The sequence below is a fragment of the Vipera ursinii genome, assembly GCF_947247035.1.
Source record: "Vipera ursinii genome assembly, chromosome: 3".
Taxonomy (NCBI): Eukaryota; Metazoa; Chordata; class Lepidosauria; order Squamata; family Viperidae; genus Vipera; species Vipera ursinii.
In genome coordinates, this window is record NC_139516.1 from 171,417,283 (window position 1) to 171,436,293 (window position 19,011).

Below are 19,011 nucleotides of genomic sequence, written 5' to 3' on the forward strand. Positions count from 1 at the left end.
GCTTGTTTCAAAAAGTTGACTGATGACCAGTATATCTAAACTCTTGCTTGATCACTTGCTTGATGACATGTAGAGACCACCGTGCTTTGTCTTTTCTGTGTGAAAGAAATAGTATTTCTCACAATACTATCTTGGCAGCCTGGACCTTAGTCATCTACCTAGCAACCTAAATTAATTCCAGGGCAGTTTACTTAGTTTTTTTTAATGTTGTTAATGCTAGTGTAGACTGTGGCTACTATTTTTACCCCAGTGTTATCCACTTGTGCATGACAAACCCAAATCATCTCTCCCACAATCAAAAGTCCTCTTCTTATTATTGTCATAGATAATAATTTGGCTCATTGCCTACAGAAAACATATTATGCCGTCCTTAACTCTTGTTCTCTCTGACCATAAGGGAGCTGTCATCCTGGGAGTAAGACAAAGCTGTCATATCCCAGGAAGTTTCATCTACATACTTTTATGGTTGTCTAATATCTGCAGTGGTTTCAAGAAAACAGATTAGCTTCCTGAGAGCCAGGAATGCAGGAATGAATCATGACTTGTGCTTAGCTGGCTGGTACTTATACGTTTAACTCTCTGTGGAGTAAACTGGAAAAATACCTTCTCCCTTGGCTTTCTATCTTTATCCTACATCCTGTTAATAACTTGAATTCTTTTTCCTTTAACTGTTTTATCCCGTGTTACATTTTTATAGAGTTTTTACCCCTATTTTCCTGATGTTATATTTAAACACATCATGATAGTTAGCCTTTGGAGATGGGAGATCAGTATGTGCTTCATCCTCCTTTTAATTTTTTCACAAAATTCTCCCATTCCTATTAAATTGTTCTGCTTCGGAGCTCCAGGTATCTCTCCTCTCTGGAAAGACTACTGGCTGGGACTTCCTATTGGCTAAGGAATGCTATAAAGCCTAAGTAACTAATCTCTTGATCAGTGACTTAGCTGTAATCCCCTCCCCTCAGTCCATGTGCTCAGAGTGCAAGTAAACACATACCCAGTCAGCAGGGGGAAAAAATCAATCTCACTCAATTAACAAAGACCCTTCCTTACAAATAGTTGATCAGCTCCCCAGATTCACTAGCTCCCTTACAAACTGTTTTCATTTGTTGTCCTGGTGATGAGTTCCCAACTGGAAGGGTTATAAAATCATAAAGAGTGCAAAGAAAATAAATATAAAGTATATTGTCTCCCCTCCAGGATTTATTTTTCTCAGTCATCTAGCAAAATTGATTAAGATTATAGTAATAGTAGTTACAATAGCAGCAACATTCTTATTTCCTGTGTACTTATATAGAACATAACACGTCCGTATTTGTGCCAATATCATGTGCCACAATTGATAAGAATAATTTTAACTTCATTAAGTCTTGCAAAAAGAAGTGCTTTAAGGGAAAACAAAAAATGACCACTTCATGAAACTATAATTTGTCATCCCAGAATGTCTTTTTAAAAACTAAAGTGACTTAGAGCAGGGCTTTTCAACCAGTGGTATGGGTACCACCTGTGGTACATGGGCACCTGGTAGGTGGTACGCGACCATCCTAGAAAAGTAGCGGGGGAGGGGAATGAGCTGGAACTGGTGGCAGCACCACACAAGCCTGAGCGAGAGACGGCTGGAGCTGCAGGGCTGTCGGGGCTCAGTGGAAGTGCCAGGATCAGTGCCAGGATCCAGCTTGAGCTCGGCACTGATCCTGACGTTTCTCAGCCCAGAAGAAGTGCCAATCAGTTGGAATGTTGCAGCATCTCCAGGGTCTTGTGATTTACATTCAGATGCTTGGCAACTGATTCATATTTATGACGGTCACAGTGTCCCAGGGTCATGTCAAGTGACCCAAACCTGTTGCAACCACACAGCAGATGCAGGGGGTGGGAATAAAAACCAAACACCCCCCATCCCCACTGCCAATCCTCAACAGAAATGCTCACAACAATGAAAACCTCGGACAGGAGGAAGAGCGCCGCCGGGCAGGCAGGCAGGGGTCTTGCTCGGCTGTGGCTCGGGGGGCACTTTTTTCAGTGCCATTGTAACTTCGAACAGTCAGTAAACAAACTGTTGTAAGTCGAGGAGTATGTGTACTTCATCACTTTTTTTCCTGTTTTTTGTTTTGTTTTTTTGGTCATCAAGTTTTTGACCCCTTGCTAGGCGACTGGTGGTACTCGGATGTTGCCATATCCTAAAAGTGGTACAATGGGTGAAAAGGTTGAAAAGCCCTGACTTAGAGAATGGGTTTGTGTGAATGGTTCTTGACAATCACAGAACAGAGATTCAGACTTGAATCTTACTGGGAACAAGATGTCTAATTGTAAATTTTTGATTGCACTCTATTCTTGACACCACAGTGAAAGAGATAGAAGTAGATAATAAGAGACTAGAGTCCTTTTGCCTTTCAACTGTTCCATTTCAATTGGTCAATACTAGAATTACTATGTAATTATGATTATGTACTATTAAGTCAGGGTTGACCTTTAGTAACCTCATAGGTTTTTTTCCAAGACGGCTTGCCCTCAACCTTGTCCTTCTGATTTTACAGCATAGGCACCCACTACTGCTGTAAATAAGTTCATCCACCTTGTTGCTGGTCATCCATTTTTCTCTTCTACCTTCCCAGCATTATGGACTTCTTTATAGATTTTTTTCATAATGTGCCCAAATATAATATTTTGAGCTGGATCATTTGTGCCATGATGAAAAGCCTGGCTTGATTTGTTTTATGATCCATTTGCATGTTTTCTTGGCTATCTGTGATATTGCCAACACTCGTCTCCAACACTGGCATCCAAATTATCAATACTCTTATCTTACTTCTTGACAGTATAACTTTTCATTTACATAAGAATATCACCAGAAAAACTAGATACAGCTATATCATGGCATCAAAGTGTTTTAATTCTAAGACTGGTTGATGTATTAATTGTCAATAGTTTGGTCTAATCTTAGTCCTATTTTTTCATATGGTCTTTGGTTTTCATTTAAATTTTAAATTATCAGCATAGTGTCATAAGAACAGTGCAGAATATTCCTACTGCTCATCTTCTTCAAATCCAGCTTACCTCAATATATATTTAGCATAAAGTTTGAATAAATAAGGGAAGAGTATATAACATTATGTCATTCCTTTCTAGAACAGGAATCAGTCTGTTTCACCATGTTTCATCCAGACTCTGGCTTTGTGATCTTGTAAAGGTTTCTCTTGAGGATAATAAGATATTCTGGGGTTCCCATTTTCCTAAGCACACCAACAGTTTGACATAACTGAAATATTTCTATAATACATAAAGTCTGTATTAACTTCTTTTTGGTATTGTTTGGCTTTTTCAATTATCCAGCACGAATCAGCACTAATGTCTCTTCTTTCTCAGCCTTTCCATGTAAAGTTCTAATCAATACTAAATACCTCTTAAATGTTTACAGTTTTTTTTGATTGCTTGCCAATTGTATGTAGATAATTTATCAATTCCTGTAGTCCTCCAATTTGATAATGCTTATATAACTTTATCTTCTAGTACTAGAGCTTGTAAGTGAGAAATATATCCTACTTGAATATAGTGACATCTCTGGTAAGCATCTTGAATGTTGACATCTCTACTAAATTATAGTCTACTACTTCCATCTTTGCTCAGTGTTCTTGGAATCAGCTACTACTGTCCTTTTGGGTTTTTTTTTTGCAAGTTTGGAACTTCCATCTGAATTTGGAGATTTTTTTTAGAAGATTTCCCTTGTTTTCTATGTTTCTTTCCATCTTCAGTATCTTTACAAGAATGTAATACTACTTCTTGTCTCTTTTGACAGGTCTCAGAAATTCATTTTAAGTTCCTTCCTATTTGGCCTTCTTGGCTTTAACATCTCTTCTTATTGGCCAATTCAACCGTTTGTTATGACATCCAGTTTATTTTTTTGTTTACTAGTCTTTTCCATCTCTTTTCACATTCATCCTTAACTACTTTTATTTATATTGCCACTTATTCACACATTACTGTAAATAACTATAACTATTATAACTTTGTTGTTATAACTAAGCAATTCCATCACCTTGTACCAATAATTTAGTCAATTTGATTTCTCTGTATTTCATCTAAGTTATTATACATAGATAAATATCATAGAAATCATTGGATTGACTGAAATTGCTAAGTTATTCTTTTTTATTTCTTAGTCCATAAAATTCAGTGACGTTTTCCTCCTTAATATTTCCAACATTGGCATGCCAATCTCCAACCACAAGCAGCTTGTAAGCCGCCCTGAGTCTTCGGAGAAGGGCGGGATATAAATGGAATTAAAATAAAATAATAAAATAAATAAACTTGGAGAGCCTTGGTGGAGCAGTGGGCTAATGCCTCCTTAAGTAACACCAGCTGCCTGCAGTTAGTGCAGGTTCGAGTCCCACCAGGCTCAACGTTGACTCAGCCTTCCATCCTTCCGAGGTAGGTAAAATGAGGACCCAGATTGTTGGGGGCAATTAAGCTGACTTTGTAATAATGCCACTTGGGGTGTGTGTGAAAGCCCTAATAAGCAGGCATATACATAGAATGAAGGCTACTGCTAAGTTTGTAAGCCGCCCTGAGTCTTTGGAGAAGGGCGGGATATAAATGGAATTAAAAATAAAAATAAATAAATAAATAAACTTGCTTAAATGTTCTGTTAATTTCAAATTGAACTTGACCATAAACCTTACCAACCTCCTCTTCTTCTGCATTAGTGCTTAGAACATATCGTGGATAACTATCATATCTTTTTAAAAAAAACCTCTACAAAGTCTAATAGGTATTTTTGCAAAAGTGATTGCATTATATCCAAGTAGTATCTTTCCTGTAGCCTTCATGACAATAAAAACAATGATGTTCCTTCCTTGGTTTTGAGTTACAGTAAAAAAAATTACTGTATATCTTGTAAGAATATAGTGTCTCAGTTTGGTTTGTTTCTCCTAATCTCTTTCCCCTTTTTCTTTTTGTCTCTTAATTCAAAAGCCAGCAGTTGTTTTTTTTCCAATGAAAGGCACATTAGCTCCTAAAGAAAGAAGAGCCTTGCAAGATTTTGGCACTTTCATTGAGGTGTTGTGGAAGTAACAATTATGAGATTCTCATTTTCACTTTTAAAATTGCATTTAAAATTGAATGCCAGGATACTATCTATGGACCCTGTTCATCCTGTAGGCATGTGCATAGGGATGCTTTATTGTATAGATCATACAGAAACTGGATTGGGAATTTTTTTTGGCTAAAGATTAGGATAATCTTTTAAAAAATAAGCTAGCAGAAACTTGCTAAATGTATAGTTGACTGTTCAGGGGATTAGCAGAGCAGGATCAGTGGTATTGTAGCATTTTACTGTTTTCACATCTTTTCATTCTGCCAGATGTACATTATATGCTCTTTTCCCTGCCAGGTTTTTTTTTTAATCTCCTTGCAATCTTTTGAACAGTTTTCAGAAATGGTTAAAATGATTGTCATTTTATTAAAACAACTGATAAGTTGTAAAGAGTTGAAATCCTTCACTTACATGTTTTTCCTAGTATTGGCACTGGAACATAAAGTTGAGAATCTCATGTTCTCTTCGTTATCTTTTATCTCGTCTCTTACAAGATTGTTGCACATTAAATCAAGGAATCTGGGAATATTTGAACAATATGTATTCTAGCTTACAGTGCAAAGCGAAGTCTATGAGCACACTTTCACATGGAAATTTGGGGATAGATAAAAGTCTTTTTCTCATCTATTTCAGAGGCTTACCCTACTGCAGCCATTGCTGCGAAGTTGTAACTTCACCAGTTTTCAAGATGCATCTGGAAGTGTTTTTGAATTGCCATTCCCAACCGAAATCCACAGTAAAAATCAAGGTATTACAAGAACAATATTGTTCTAATTCAGTATTTTATGATCAGCTCCAGGTGAAGAAAGATATCTACTTTTATACCTCCACCTACCTGTGTTTGATACCAGTTATGTTTTCCAGAGCATAGAGACAAGGTGTATAAACAAGCAAGCAAACAGGCAAGCAAACAAGTATTCTAGATAATCTGCGTAGAATTAAATACAGATTACTTATGTGTAATGTCCTGACCAAGAAAAATTTTACTGTGAAATTACAGATAAGAGTTAGCAGGTAATAAAATACTTAGATATTAGGGATACAAACTGACTACATTATTGTTTTCATAATTATAATACTTCCTTCTTTCCCTGTCACAACAGCTATTACAGAAGTCTATTTCTTCACTTCTAGAATCCGCAACCATGGACGATGGGGTATGTATATTTAAAATAGCAGCTTCATAATTCTAGTTCTTATGACACATCCCCCAACTTAGTGCCTTCTAGATGTATTAGTACTCAGCCTCTACCATTTTCATCTACCATTCATAAAGATGCAGATTCTGGATTAACCTGTTCCATTTGCAATACTGTAACTATATTGGCATATGAATAAAAATATAATTAAGTGGGTAATCTCTTGGTCTAATGCTCCATTGAAATTCCTGGAATACCTTTTGTAGAAAATTTGGCTTTCAGTTCAGAGAGATATTTTTATTTGAATTTTCTAATAAAATTATTTCTCAAAGTTGTTAGTATTACATGTTTGGAGAAGTAAAAAAGCAAATAAGGGAAAAAATGGTCCTTAAGAACTTCCTTTACTGAACAGCGTTCAGTGGTATGCTGGCTAGGACAAAATGTACAAGATTATTTGTTTCAATGACTGTGCTTTATCATTGCAGAGTTATGAAGTAACGAGTGTGCTGAGGAAAGAGGTGGGGTTTTTGAACTGTTATGTCCAATCTATAACCAGCCACCCATCTAGTTGTATCGGATTGGAAGAAATTGTTCTCTGGGATGCCTGAAAGAATTGAAGGGAATATTGTCTGCTTCTGTCTATGATCTTTGTAACGTATTTGTAACTGTACTCAGTTCTTCTATGCTGCTTTTGAAACAAAACTGTTGTGCCTTTTTAAAAAAAATATCCACATTAGGCATCTGTCAGGCAACATGAACAAATTTCAATTCAAACACAATTGTCATTTCAATGCAAGGAGTTAAATGCACATTCTTAATTTTTTTCTCATGAAATTAGTGGAATTCACATACACAGATGTCTGGTCCTCAAAATTAATGTCATAGCACTCAAAGGAAACGTGTTTTTTTCCAGATTTCCATTTTTGTTTTCAAATTGTGCTGGAGGTTATATTTTGTAATGAGTACAGGGATTGAAATATTTTTCTACTAAATGTTAAATGTGTTTTTGAAATTAACTTCCAAGTTATTAATTTAGAGGTACATTTTCTTAATTACTCGCATATAAATTCTATTCAGGATCGGGTGTGTTCAGATACAGTGTCTGTATCTGATACAAGGCATATGATCAGATACAGGGTATATGATTCAATATTATGAAAGAAGAGTATATGTGAACACAGGCATATGTACAGCAATAATCATTATTTAAATAAGGAATTATTTAGATCTTGTATTTTTAAAAACCTTTCAATAAAGTAGATTAACATATTGTAATTAAAATTGTTATACCTTTTACTTGTGCATTTCTATTTGTGGATGAAATTATTTGACACTGAAACACTGGAATCATTTAGTATCTGATTCAAATTCCTGTAATTTCTTTTAGAGAGAACTTGGCATGCATGGGATTTCCTGTTATTTGCATATAATATTACCATACTCAGCTGGATTTTTGTGTTTAGAAGATGTAGTTGTGGAGGACAGATGTGGGGGACAGGGACATGTAGACAGTTCTGGGATCCTATATTGTATAGACTTACACACACGCGCACACACACACACACACACACACACACATATAATAATTAGTCCAACCCCCTGCTCAGGCAGGAAACCCTATACCATTTCAGGCAAATGGCTGTCCAGTCTCCTCTTAAAAACTTCCAGTGTTGGAGCATTCACCACTTCTGGAGGCAGGTTGTTCCACTGGTTAATTGTTAATTGTACACACACACACACACACACACACATATACACACACACACAAACATACATTGATGGACAGAAGGGCAGAGGATGAAGTTTAAATCAATCATGGTACAGGTAGTCCTTGACTTACAAGTGAACTCAAAACTTCTGTTGCTAAGTGAGGCAGTTAAGTGAATTTTGGCCTGTTTAATGACCTTTCTTGCCATAGTTGTTAAGTGAATCACTGCAATTGTTAACAATATGGTTGTTAAGTGAATCTGGCTTCCTCACTGACTTTGCTTGCCAGGTCGCAAAAGTGATTGCATGGTTCTGGGACACTGCAACTGTCACAAATACCAGCCAGTTGCCAAGTACCTGAATTTTGTTCACATGACCATGGGGATGCTGCAATGGTGTGAAAGCCGTAAGTCACTTTTCAGTGCTTTTGTAACTTAAATGGTCACTAAACAAATGGTTTAGCTACCTTGCTTAGCAACGGAAATTTTGGTTTCAGTTGTAATAAATCAAGGACTACCTTTATTTTGAACTTTATAGATAGCTTTGGAAGTCATGGCTGTCATGTCTTCTCTTTGGGTCATGCTGCAGAAGAAAATACATGTGATACATACACACACACACACACACATTCATGTAATCTTAAAAAGGGTTTTTAAAACTTTTTCTGAAGGATGTAAATCAGAGCAGTGGAATTATCTTCTAACATCACCATTCCAAATCCCACCCTTCTCTCATGTACTTTTTTTTAGAAATAGGCCAATGTGTTTTGCAAATAAGGCAAAATAACCTTTTATTTTTTCCTATGGAAGAAATCCTTAAATTAGACTAATTTTTGAAGCTTTGTTCAAACAGTTGATCTTTTTCTACCAGCTGAAATGCTTTTCCAGTGCTAATTACTGTATTTAGAATTTTTCTCAGCCTGTTAATCTCATACCTAAACCCAATTTGCTATTGCATTGCTATTTCACAATACTATACATTAATCTAACTATGGCATTTGGCTCATATTTTGTGCAAATACTATGTCCTTTTTGGACATATAGGTAAATTTCCATTACCTGATGATTTTTATGCATCTTCATATGAATGGAATTTTTACCTATGGAAATAAAGGTCCTCTTTAAAGTCTGAAGTTGCAACAAATTGAGTGAGGCAATTTTCCTGGTAGTGTGGCACCCTCCTTTTAGTGGTTGGATCATATATGAAGCTAACTATGTCCAAGAGTGAATCATATATTTTCCATTAACTATTCAATCACAGCACCTGTGTATCTTCTGCTTGTATTTGCAGTTTTAAAAGTATTTGATAAGCTACATAATTGACATATAAATGTCCTGGAGGAAATACTAACCATTCATCTGGACGGCACACATTTCGCTACATTCCCTCTACATTCCCTCAGCACACGTTCACATCACAACAAATACGAAGTCAAAATACATTTCAAGGGGTTTTTATTTTTAGAAATGCTGTAAAAATTTTATATAAAAGTTTGAGCATGCTCAGTCTACTTTTTCCTCATACTGTTTATAACAAAGTATTTGAAAAGTCTGGGGAAAAAAATCATTATTTGTTTCTTACAAAGTACCCATAGCTGCATCAACGAAGGGGGGGGGGAGGGGAAAGGGAGGGGTGATCATTATAAAAATAATTTAGGAAGAAAGACGTTTAGCTTCTCTTTTCGCTTTTAAAAAAAAAAAAACTTTTGGCAAGTTTTGTGGTTAAAAGACCCAAGCTTAACCCATTCCAAAAAAAAAAAAAGCCAAAACACACACGCACGCACACAGGTTGTCCCCCCCCCCCCCCCGCGCCGTATTTCAGTCCGGCCTTCCAGGCTAGGTTTCTTGCTTGAGGGAAGAGGTGAGGCAAGGAGCGCCCCTCCCCCTCTCTCCGCGTACCTTTGGCACAGTCCGCGAGGCAGCCCGAGTCTTCTAGCCCAGCGTTTCCCAACCTTAGGAACTTGAAGATGCGTGGACTTCAACTCCCAGAATTCCCCAGCCAGCATAGCTGGCTGGGGAATTCTGGGAGTTGAAGTCCACGCATCTTCAAGTTCCTAAGGTTGGGAAACGCTGTTCTAGCCTGGCCCTCCTCCCCTCCCCCTCCCCCGCAGCCCCCGCTGCAGTTTGTGCGACTCGCGCTGAGGTATTCACGAAGAAGTTCAAAGTCTCTCTCTCTCTCTCTCGCACGGGCGGCCGTGGCGGCGCTGCCAGCAACCGGTTACCGGCAGTCCGTGACCGAGGAAGGCTGCAGGAAAGAGGCGTTGGGCAACTGCTTGAAGAAGTGTCGGAGGCTAGTTAAGTCCCGGGTGAGCTGCTCAATCTTCTTATGCAGCCGCTCGTTCTCGGCGGAGAGCTCGACCAGTTTCTGCTGCATCTCTTGGTTGCGGCGCTTCGCTTTGTCGCGGCTCTTGCGCACCGCGATGTTGTTGCGCTCCCGCCGCTGCCGGTACTCCGGGCTGAACCTGTCCACGCCCTTTTTGCCCGCCCGCTCTTTGGACCCCGACGACGACGAAGCGGAAGAGCGGCTGCTGTAGCTGGACGGCGAGGCGCTGCCCGGAGGCTCCGGGGAGGTGGGCGGCGTGGGCTGCCCGCTCAGGTTGACAACGGTTTGGGCGCAAGTAGCGATCTGGGACGGCAGCAGCGAGCCCGACGCCTCCTCGCCCCAGTCCGGCTCTTGCTTGACGGCGACCCGGAGCGGGCCGGGGAGGACGCTGGCGTGCAGCAGGCTGGCCAAGGCGTTCCCTCCGGACGCCGGCGGAGGCGCCTGCGGCGGCGGCGGCGGCAAGTAATCCCCGTAGCCCCCGCTGCGCTCGCCGCCCTTGTGGTTGCTGTTGAAGAGGTCGGCGAAGAGCTCGTCGTTGCACAGCTCCAAGTTCGGCACGGCCGCCATGGAGTCGATGTAGGAGCTGAAGTCGATGGCGCTCTCGTCCTCGTACATGGCCGGCGCGGCGGCACTCAGCTCCGCCAGGTCGCGGCTGCCGCCGCTCGGAGCGGAGCACATCCCGCCGGCCTCCTCGCTCGCCTGGGCGACGCTCACGCTGCCCGCCTTGCAGGAAGGACTCAGGCCGCCGCTGCCTTCGCCCGCCTTGGCGTCGTAGAAATTGGCGGGCTCCAGGGACCAGGTTCGGTAGCAGGAAAGCGAGTCCAAGGGGTCCAGGGTGGCCGCGCTCATGGCAAACGCTCGGCTCGGTGAGGTAAGCGAGAATTCAGGGGGAAGGTGAGACGCTTAGGCGGCCGTCGCCGCGGCTCGTTCCTTGACCTGTGGGGCCCCCCGCCCAGACGCGCCTCGCCCCCGACGTCTCTCAGGCTTTCGCGCCTTCAGGACTGGCCCGCTGTGCTCGCGGCGCTGGAGAGGCCGAGGCCGTACACGTGCGTTTGAAAAGGAAGACCTGGCGGCGAGGTGCCGCCGCCGCCCTTATATAGACGTCGCTTCTCGGACCCCACCTCCTTTCTGATGGAGGGTGTGGCTGGAGAAGTGCCGGGAGGTGGAGGCGGCGGGTCTGGCTCTCTGCGCCTCTCGGCCTGGCTGCCAACGGGGCGGTTGGAGGAGAGGCAGCTGCTGGGATTGGTCTGCAAAACCCGGGCCTCACCCCCCCCCCCCCCCGCTGCTTTGCCGTCTCTGATCGGGACCGGGAAGCCAACTTAAGAGCGGCCTTTACCACCCTCCCCCCTCTTTCGGGAGATAAAGACCAACGTCCTTCAGTGGGCCAGGACGGCGGCTCTGCTCAGATGGCAGCCGCCTGCCTTGGCTCCTGCCGTGGGAGCGAAAGGGCAGCTGGGCTGGCCCGTCGCTCTTCGGCTGGTTCCGGACCTGAAGGGGTTTCTGGGCTCAGGCAGCCAAGCGACCGGGGGAGAAAAAAAGCCCACCCAACCCGATCCCAAAGCAACGAGCCTTTTGTCCAACTAAATAATCCGTGTGTCTGCATGGAGAGGTTGGGGTGTTAGAAATGGAGCGAAAGCCGTGAAAAGCCCGATCCTTACTGTGGCCGCGCTGTGGTGGGGGGGGGGGGGTGAGGGGGGACGGCGGCAGAGAATGGGTCGCTTTCTGATAGCCATCCTGCCCTTTTACATCTGGCTTATAGACGGCTCAGCTCTTGATCTCATGGAGAGGAGCCGACAACCTTTATGAGAAGGTGGGGGAAAAGGTTGAATGCTAGTTTTGCCTGCTAGTTATGGTCCTGCTAACGCCTTGTATGTATGGTTTTATAACAGGGGTCTTCAAACTTGGCCCTTTTATGACTTGTGGACTTCAACTCCCAGAATTCCTCAGCCAGCTTTGCTGGCTGAGGAATTCTGGGAGTTGAAGTCCACAAGTCATAAAAGGGCCAAGTTTGAAGACCCCTGTTTTGTAAGATCTCTGAAACGACCAAGTTGTTAGTCTCCGCTCAGAAGGGCTGCTATCTGAATCTACAAGCTCTGTACTTCAACTCCCAGAACTCCCAGTCAGCCTGGAGACCGACGTACAGTAATCAGGACTACACATTTGATTGCTTTGGTGGAATCGATAAACCTGCTGATGCATGTGGACGTTCTCAAAACACATCAAGCGTAGATCAAGGCATGCATCTTGATGTTTAATTCAAACTCACTTTAAAAAAGAAACACTTGCCAAATCTTTACTAAACTAGTTATTTGCACCATTTTATCAGATATTGCTACCAAAATATGCAAGGACTGGTTTGACATGGGATTTTGGTTTGACATTCCAGTATTTCCACTGCTACTGCTTTTATGTATACTTATATTTGTCATAGAAAATATCAGTTGGTATATCTCCATTGCATACTTACTTAAATATTGCCCTCTAGTGGCTAAATATTGCCCATATTATCGTGATCCAGAATAATATCTCCTGCTGCTTGGATGAGGTTTGCAGACTATAGGAAAATCTGTTGCTATCTTGACGCTATTTAAAAAATACAAAAAGGGTCTTCCTGTTTTCTCAGTTCTAATAATCAGTTTCATTCTATTTTTTTTGTTGTATTAACATTGCCTTTTTGCCTATGAATCAATATTGACTCTTGGCAACTCTCTAGACAACTATCATGCACAGTAATTAAAATATGAATATTTTTCAGTTATTTCTTTAAAAAGATTGTTGATTCAATATGATTTAAATGCCATTAATTTAAAAAAACAGAAATCCTAATTCTATTGATCCATTAGAAAAAGAATTGAAACTCTGTAAGGGTGTGATAAAGTGTGTGTAAAATCTCTGAAGAAATCAGAGAAGAGGGTTATCAATATTACACTAGTAAAGGAGCTTTTTAAACAAAACAATAAAAGCACTATGTACCAAACTTCACAACAGTTTTGTTCAAGAAAATAGTAAAAAGTAGCTTTCTTTGTAGAAGAGGGATATGTACTTTATATACATAACTACACGCTTTTGTATTACGTGTCAACAAAAAGTATTAATGCAATTACTGTAATGTCAAGACATTCAGGACAGTGGTGACTGTATAGCTAAGGAAGAGGCTGGCTAATGGTGAATGGAACAGATAAGCCTCAATTGAGAGCAGAAAAAAAATACACTATTTACTGCTTAAAAACATTGATTTGACAATTAGTACCTATCTGTCTAGGTAACCTCTCTGGTTGTTTCTGGACCACCTTAGTGGTTCCTTAACTGTAAGTAAAACCAACTTACAGCCCTAGTTAAGGATAAGCATGATCTGTATGGGAAAAACTAATGATGCTGAAGGGAGGATTTTGTGTAGCAGCTAATTCTCAGCACTGTCATCAGCATTATAATTCATATTCCCAGTTTTCCTTAGTAAAAAAAATATGACCATATGCACCGATTTACAAAGAAGCCTTTTAATCCTTACATTCCTACCTCTTAAGAAAAGTAATTTAAATTAAAAGAAGAACTGCAGTCTACTAGTTTCATAAAGTTAAAATATATAAAAACAATTATGCAGTTGTAGTGGTATGTGCAAGGCTGGAAAGTGAATCAATAAAGATATAAACAGAATTCACTGGTCCCTTTCCCACAGGGGCTGATTTGTATTAGAAATTGGTTTTTAAATCCTCTCCACTGTTATGTCCAAGGAGGAGTATCTTCTGTGCGCAGCAGCTGTATTTGTGTTCTTCAGAATACTCTTTGCAGCTGCAGGAATTCTCTCAGGATGGGAATTTAAAATTCTCAGATCAGGAACTATTTAGCGTTCTCTTGCTATCATTTACTTGGTATATCCTGATAAGTAATACGATCAGAATTTTTGAGAGCTATTGCTGTCACTCTTTTATACTTCTGCTCATTATTCTTTGGTTACCCATTGCTGATTAACTCATTTTTTCCTGAATACCCTGAAACCTTTGCTCTGTCTTTATAAAGATTTGAAAGCCACTTGATTTTAATGACTGGATATCCCAGAGTAAAAGCAATAAATGCTTGTCATAGTGCATAGTGATTAGATTGATGATTAATCATTCTCTCGGAGTAGAAAATGTACTGTACTGTCAGATGTTGGCTTGATATATTCTGTAGATAGGTTTTCCTTCATGCTAATCATTAGCTTTTCTTTGGCTTTTTATTCCATTTGATTGCCCAGAGAATCTGATACCGACAGACTAAAAGCATACAAATTTTTTAAATCATTTAGGTAAACTAACCGTGTTTTAAAAATAATCAAGGACCAACTGTAATATTACATTCTAGTAAAAATGGTAAAGTGTTAGTTTTTAACCAGACTAAATCGATCCTTTATCTATTATATGTTGCAAACAGGCAATGCCAGTATATTTTAATCATTTGCTAGTTTTCTGAAGAACCATCAGCATCCTGAGCATTTCTTCTTACAGTTCAAGGTTGAACTAGATGTTTCTTTGTGTGATCATAATTCATCAGTCTGCCACAGCAAACACATTTATGATTAACTCTAATAAATTATTAGCAAATTTTGTGGAGAGTTGGGGGTGGGGGGGAAAGGTCAATCCTAGAAAGCTCTTAAGCCAATCAACCAGAAATCACTTCCACACCCAATCTGGTCATCAGATCACTATTATAAAGGGTGGGGATTACTGTTCATGTAGACCGAGGGTAGAAGCCTATGGAGCCCAGATGCCCCAGTCAACATGGCCAGCATGACGAGTTGTCCATCATCAACTTTGGATAACTACAAGTTTTCCACTTTAAAGCAATAATATTTCACTTTATGGCCTGAATGTTTATTCCTTTATGTTTGGAAGTGTTAATGGTAAATGGAAACCAGGACATCAAAGAACATGGGTGGCTGTACACCATCAAAATTGACACTAGCCAGAGCACAGAAAAACTCGAAGGAGTAGTGCAAGATTGGAAGATGTGGAAGGACCTGGCTCATACAATCGCCAAGAGTTGGATATGACTGAATGGTTATCATCATCATCATCATTATGGCCTCAAAGACTTTAATAGCAACTGATAGATTAGAACAGGGGTCACCAACACCCAGTCTGTGGACCGGTACTGGGCCATAGCATGCCAGCAACCAATCCGCACAAACAAGCAAAGCCCCATCCATGGGATGCAGGTAGCACACAAAACCACACACTCTGTGGTCCATGGAAAACCCTTTCTCCATGGAACCGGTCCCTGGTAGCCAAAGGATTGGCAACCTGTGGACTAGAAGATAACAAAAAAAAAATTGGGGGGGGGGAAATTATCAAAATTGATTAAAGCAATCAAAATAATTCCATATGGCCCAGTAGAATTTATTTTATAACAATGGAGACGATCACTATACAGAAAAACACACATGCAGTACAGGACTTAATGTGATTTTTTCCCCTTTTAGTTACAATTACAGTGAAATAATATTTAAAGAAAACTAAATTCTCCCTCTCCTTTTGAAAGCTTATCAATACTGACCAGACTGGAAAAATTATCTTTGAGCTTGTAAATTTAAAGACTGTCTATCTTACAAGCATATTGACTACTGAATGGAAAAAGGTAAAAATCTCCCATAGAACTAGTTGGACTCCTGCCAACTATATGGACACATCACTGTTGTCTTCCTGGAAACAGTATAGATTTTCAAGGTCTCCCTTATTCATAATCCCAGGACTTCCTGATCATCTCCCATCTAAGTATATAACCAGAAGCAAATCTATCTTTTGAATGGTAAGATTGTTCCTGAATAGCAGTTTGCAGACTTGCAACAGTGTTTCCTGTTTAACATTACATAATCTTGGATGCCTTTTTCAATTTTCTATTCTTTCATACCAGACTTAAGTTTCTCCCTAAACAATCATTACTCTTATCACCATAATATATACTCAGTCCAAGGAATACACTTTTTAACCATAGGGAGTTTGGGATACTTCTTCAAAGTTTGTGGTTCCTATCCGGCAACTACTATCTTCATGTGAATACATTAACACCATTCTCATCATTCTCTCAGCAGAATGATTTTGTTAATATTAGAAACAAGGAAAATTTTTTAATGGTATTGAGCATAGTAGGTATTAAATAGGTGGGTCAGAAACCAAACTATACTGTAATACTGAACAGTTGAATCATTTGATAATATCTTCCTTCTGTCTTTAATATACAGTACATCTGACATTCAGAATATGAACCTGTAACAAGAAGCAATTGCCACAAGAATGCTTTACTGCACATGCATTATGATTAAGAACTTGGTTAAATTATAAGCATAGAACTTTGCCCTTTAAGCGTACAGGTCAAAGTGCTCAGTAAGTGAAAGACTGGGCAGAAGTACAAATTAATGCTTCTTTTTAAGGCAAGCACCCGATTCTTTGGCTGCAGCTTTCATTGAGCTTCATATTATTTTCTTCACAGTACAATTGCTTTAAATGTAGAACATCTTTATTGATATAAATATAAAAAGAGAAGATAATGCAAATATGTCTAAAACAATTTTAAAATTTCACTATACATACTCACCAAACAATGCAACCAGATAAGAGAGGGAGATCTGAAGGCAGAAGAAGGGCCTTATTCCAAGGACTGACAGGCTCACAAAAAGCAGAAGAGAGGAAGGGGTGGATGTGTTTTCCCACTATATTTTTATCAGATATCTCCCATCCTTCGCAGTAGAAGGAAAAACTACTGGCCAACATTTCTATTAGTCTTGAATATGGAGGATGCATAGCCAGATCATGTTTTAATGCCCATTATATGAACTTTAATGCCCATTATATGAACTTTTAATGCCCATTATATGACTCATGAAGGAGGCCACACCCTTGACCTAGTTTTCTTGTCTGGACGGTGGTTAGATGATCTTGGTGGGGGCTCTCCAATTATTATGCCCCTGTCATGGACCGATCATCATCTCCTGCGGCTGGTCTTCCGTTTTGCCACCCCCCGCCGTGGGTGTTTGGAACCAATTAAATGGTACCGCCCCAGACGCTTAATGGATCCCCAGAGGTTCCAGGCGGCGCTGGGGTCCCCACCTGCCTCCCTTGCTCACAGCTCGGCAGATGCCTTAGTGGAAGCCTGGGAAAGGACGGCCACTGAGGCTCTTGACCGAGTTGTACCCCTGCGGCCCCTGACCCGGTGCAGATCCCGTCGAGCTCCATGGTTCTCTGCGGAGCTCCGGGAGATGAAGCGTCGGAGACGGGGCCTAGAGAACGGTTGGAGGTCCAGCCGATCCGAACCCGACCGATTGCGACTAAGAGCCTACATTAGGTCTTATCTCGCTGCGATAAGGGAGGCGAGGTCTAACCACTTCGCCACCCTTATCGCGTCCGTAGATAATCGCCCGGCCGCCCTGTTTAGGGTGACTCGCTCCCTCCTAAATCAGGAGGTGAGGGAGGATCCCTTGCAGGGCCGTGCCGAGGAGTTTAACCAACATCTGTCGGACAAAATCGCTCGGATTCGGACCAGTCTGGACTCTGACTGGGCAGAGTCTGACGATCAGGACACGGGCGGTCTTGTCGATATCACCTGGGAGGAGTTTGATTCTGTGACTCCGGAGGAAGTGGACAGGATCATGGGGAGGCTGAGCACCACCACATGTTTATTGGACCCGTGCCCTTCCTGGCTGGTCTATGCAGCCCGGGAGAGGACACGCAGCTGGTTCCAGGCAGTTATATCGGCTTCTTTGAGTGAGGGTATCTTCCCCGCCGTCTTGAAGGAGGCGGTGGTGAGGCCTCTCCTCAAGAAGCCTGCCTTGGACCCAACTGTATTGAACAACTTTCGTCCTGTCTCCAACCTTCGCTTTCTTGCGAAGGTTGTTGAGAGTGTGGTGGCGCATCAGCTCCCTCTGGTCCTGGATGAAGCGGATTATCTAGACCCGTACCAATCGGGTTTCAGGCCCGGGCACAGCACGGAGACGGCATTGGTCGCGCTGGTGAATGATCTCTGGAGGGCTCGGGACAGGGGATATTCCTTTGTTCTAGTCCTATTAGACCTCTCGGCGGCTTTCGATACCATCGACCATGGTATCTTGCTGCGGCGTCTCAGGGGACTGGGAGTGGGAGGCACAGTCTTACAGTGGTTCTCCTCCTATCTCCTGGGACGTTCGCAGTCGGTGTTGGCAGGGGGGCAGAGGTCGACCACGAGGTCTCTCATTTGTGGAGTTCCTCAGGGGTCGGTCCTCTCGCCTCTCCTGTTCAACATCTATATGAAACCGCTGGGTGAGATCATTCGTGGCTTTGGAGTTGGGTATCATCAGTACGCTGATGATACCCAACTTTTCTTTTCGACCCCAAACCACCCCAGTGATGCCCTCAACGTGATGTCCCGTTGCCTGGAGGCAGTTCGGGTCTGGATGGGGAGGAACAGACTTCAACTCAACCCCGACAAGACTGAGTGGCTTTGCATACCTTCATCCCGGGTCTATTCGGATATTCCACCTCTGGCTATGGGGGGTGAACTATTACCCCCCGTAGATAGGGCTCGCAACTTGGGAGTCCTCCTAGATTCACGGCTCACTTTGGAAGACCATATAGGAGCTGTGACTAGGGGGGCCTTCGCCCAGGTTCGCCTGGTGCGCCAGTTGCGGCCCTATCTTAGCCGGGATGATTTGTGCACGGTCACTCATGCGCTCGTGTCCTCTCGTCTGGACTACTGCAACGCTCTCTACATGGGGCTGCCCTTGAGGACCACCCGGAGGCTCCAACT

General features: G+C 41.8%; 2 protein-coding genes across 2 annotated transcripts in view; one reads left to right on the forward strand and one right to left on the reverse strand.

The window, feature by feature from the left end:
* Positions 1 to 7,518, forward strand: part of SPIDR (scaffold protein involved in DNA repair) — a gene marked incomplete at its 5' end in the record, with an annotated part of 189,903 nt that extends 182,385 nt beyond the window's left edge. The window contains 3 exons of the mRNA XM_083360314.1: positions 5,723 to 5,837; positions 6,193 to 6,246; positions 6,714 to 7,518. Of these exons, the coding sequence (XP_083216440.1) occupies positions 5,723 to 5,837; positions 6,193 to 6,246; positions 6,714 to 6,836 (292 nt within the window). The 3' untranslated portion in view covers positions 6,837 to 7,518. The remainder of the gene's footprint in view (positions 1 to 5,722; positions 5,838 to 6,192; positions 6,247 to 6,713) is intronic.
* Positions 7,519 to 10,013: 2,495 nt separating this feature from the next.
* CEBPD (CCAAT enhancer binding protein delta) lies at positions 10,014 to 11,339 on the reverse strand. The gene has a single exon (XM_083358097.1). It carries the CDS (start codon positions 11,104 to 11,106, stop codon positions 10,153 to 10,155), a length of 954 nt encoding a protein of 317 aa, XP_083214223.1. The 5' UTR covers positions 11,107 to 11,339; the 3' UTR covers positions 10,014 to 10,152.
* Positions 11,340 to 19,011: the final 7,672 nt, after the last annotated feature.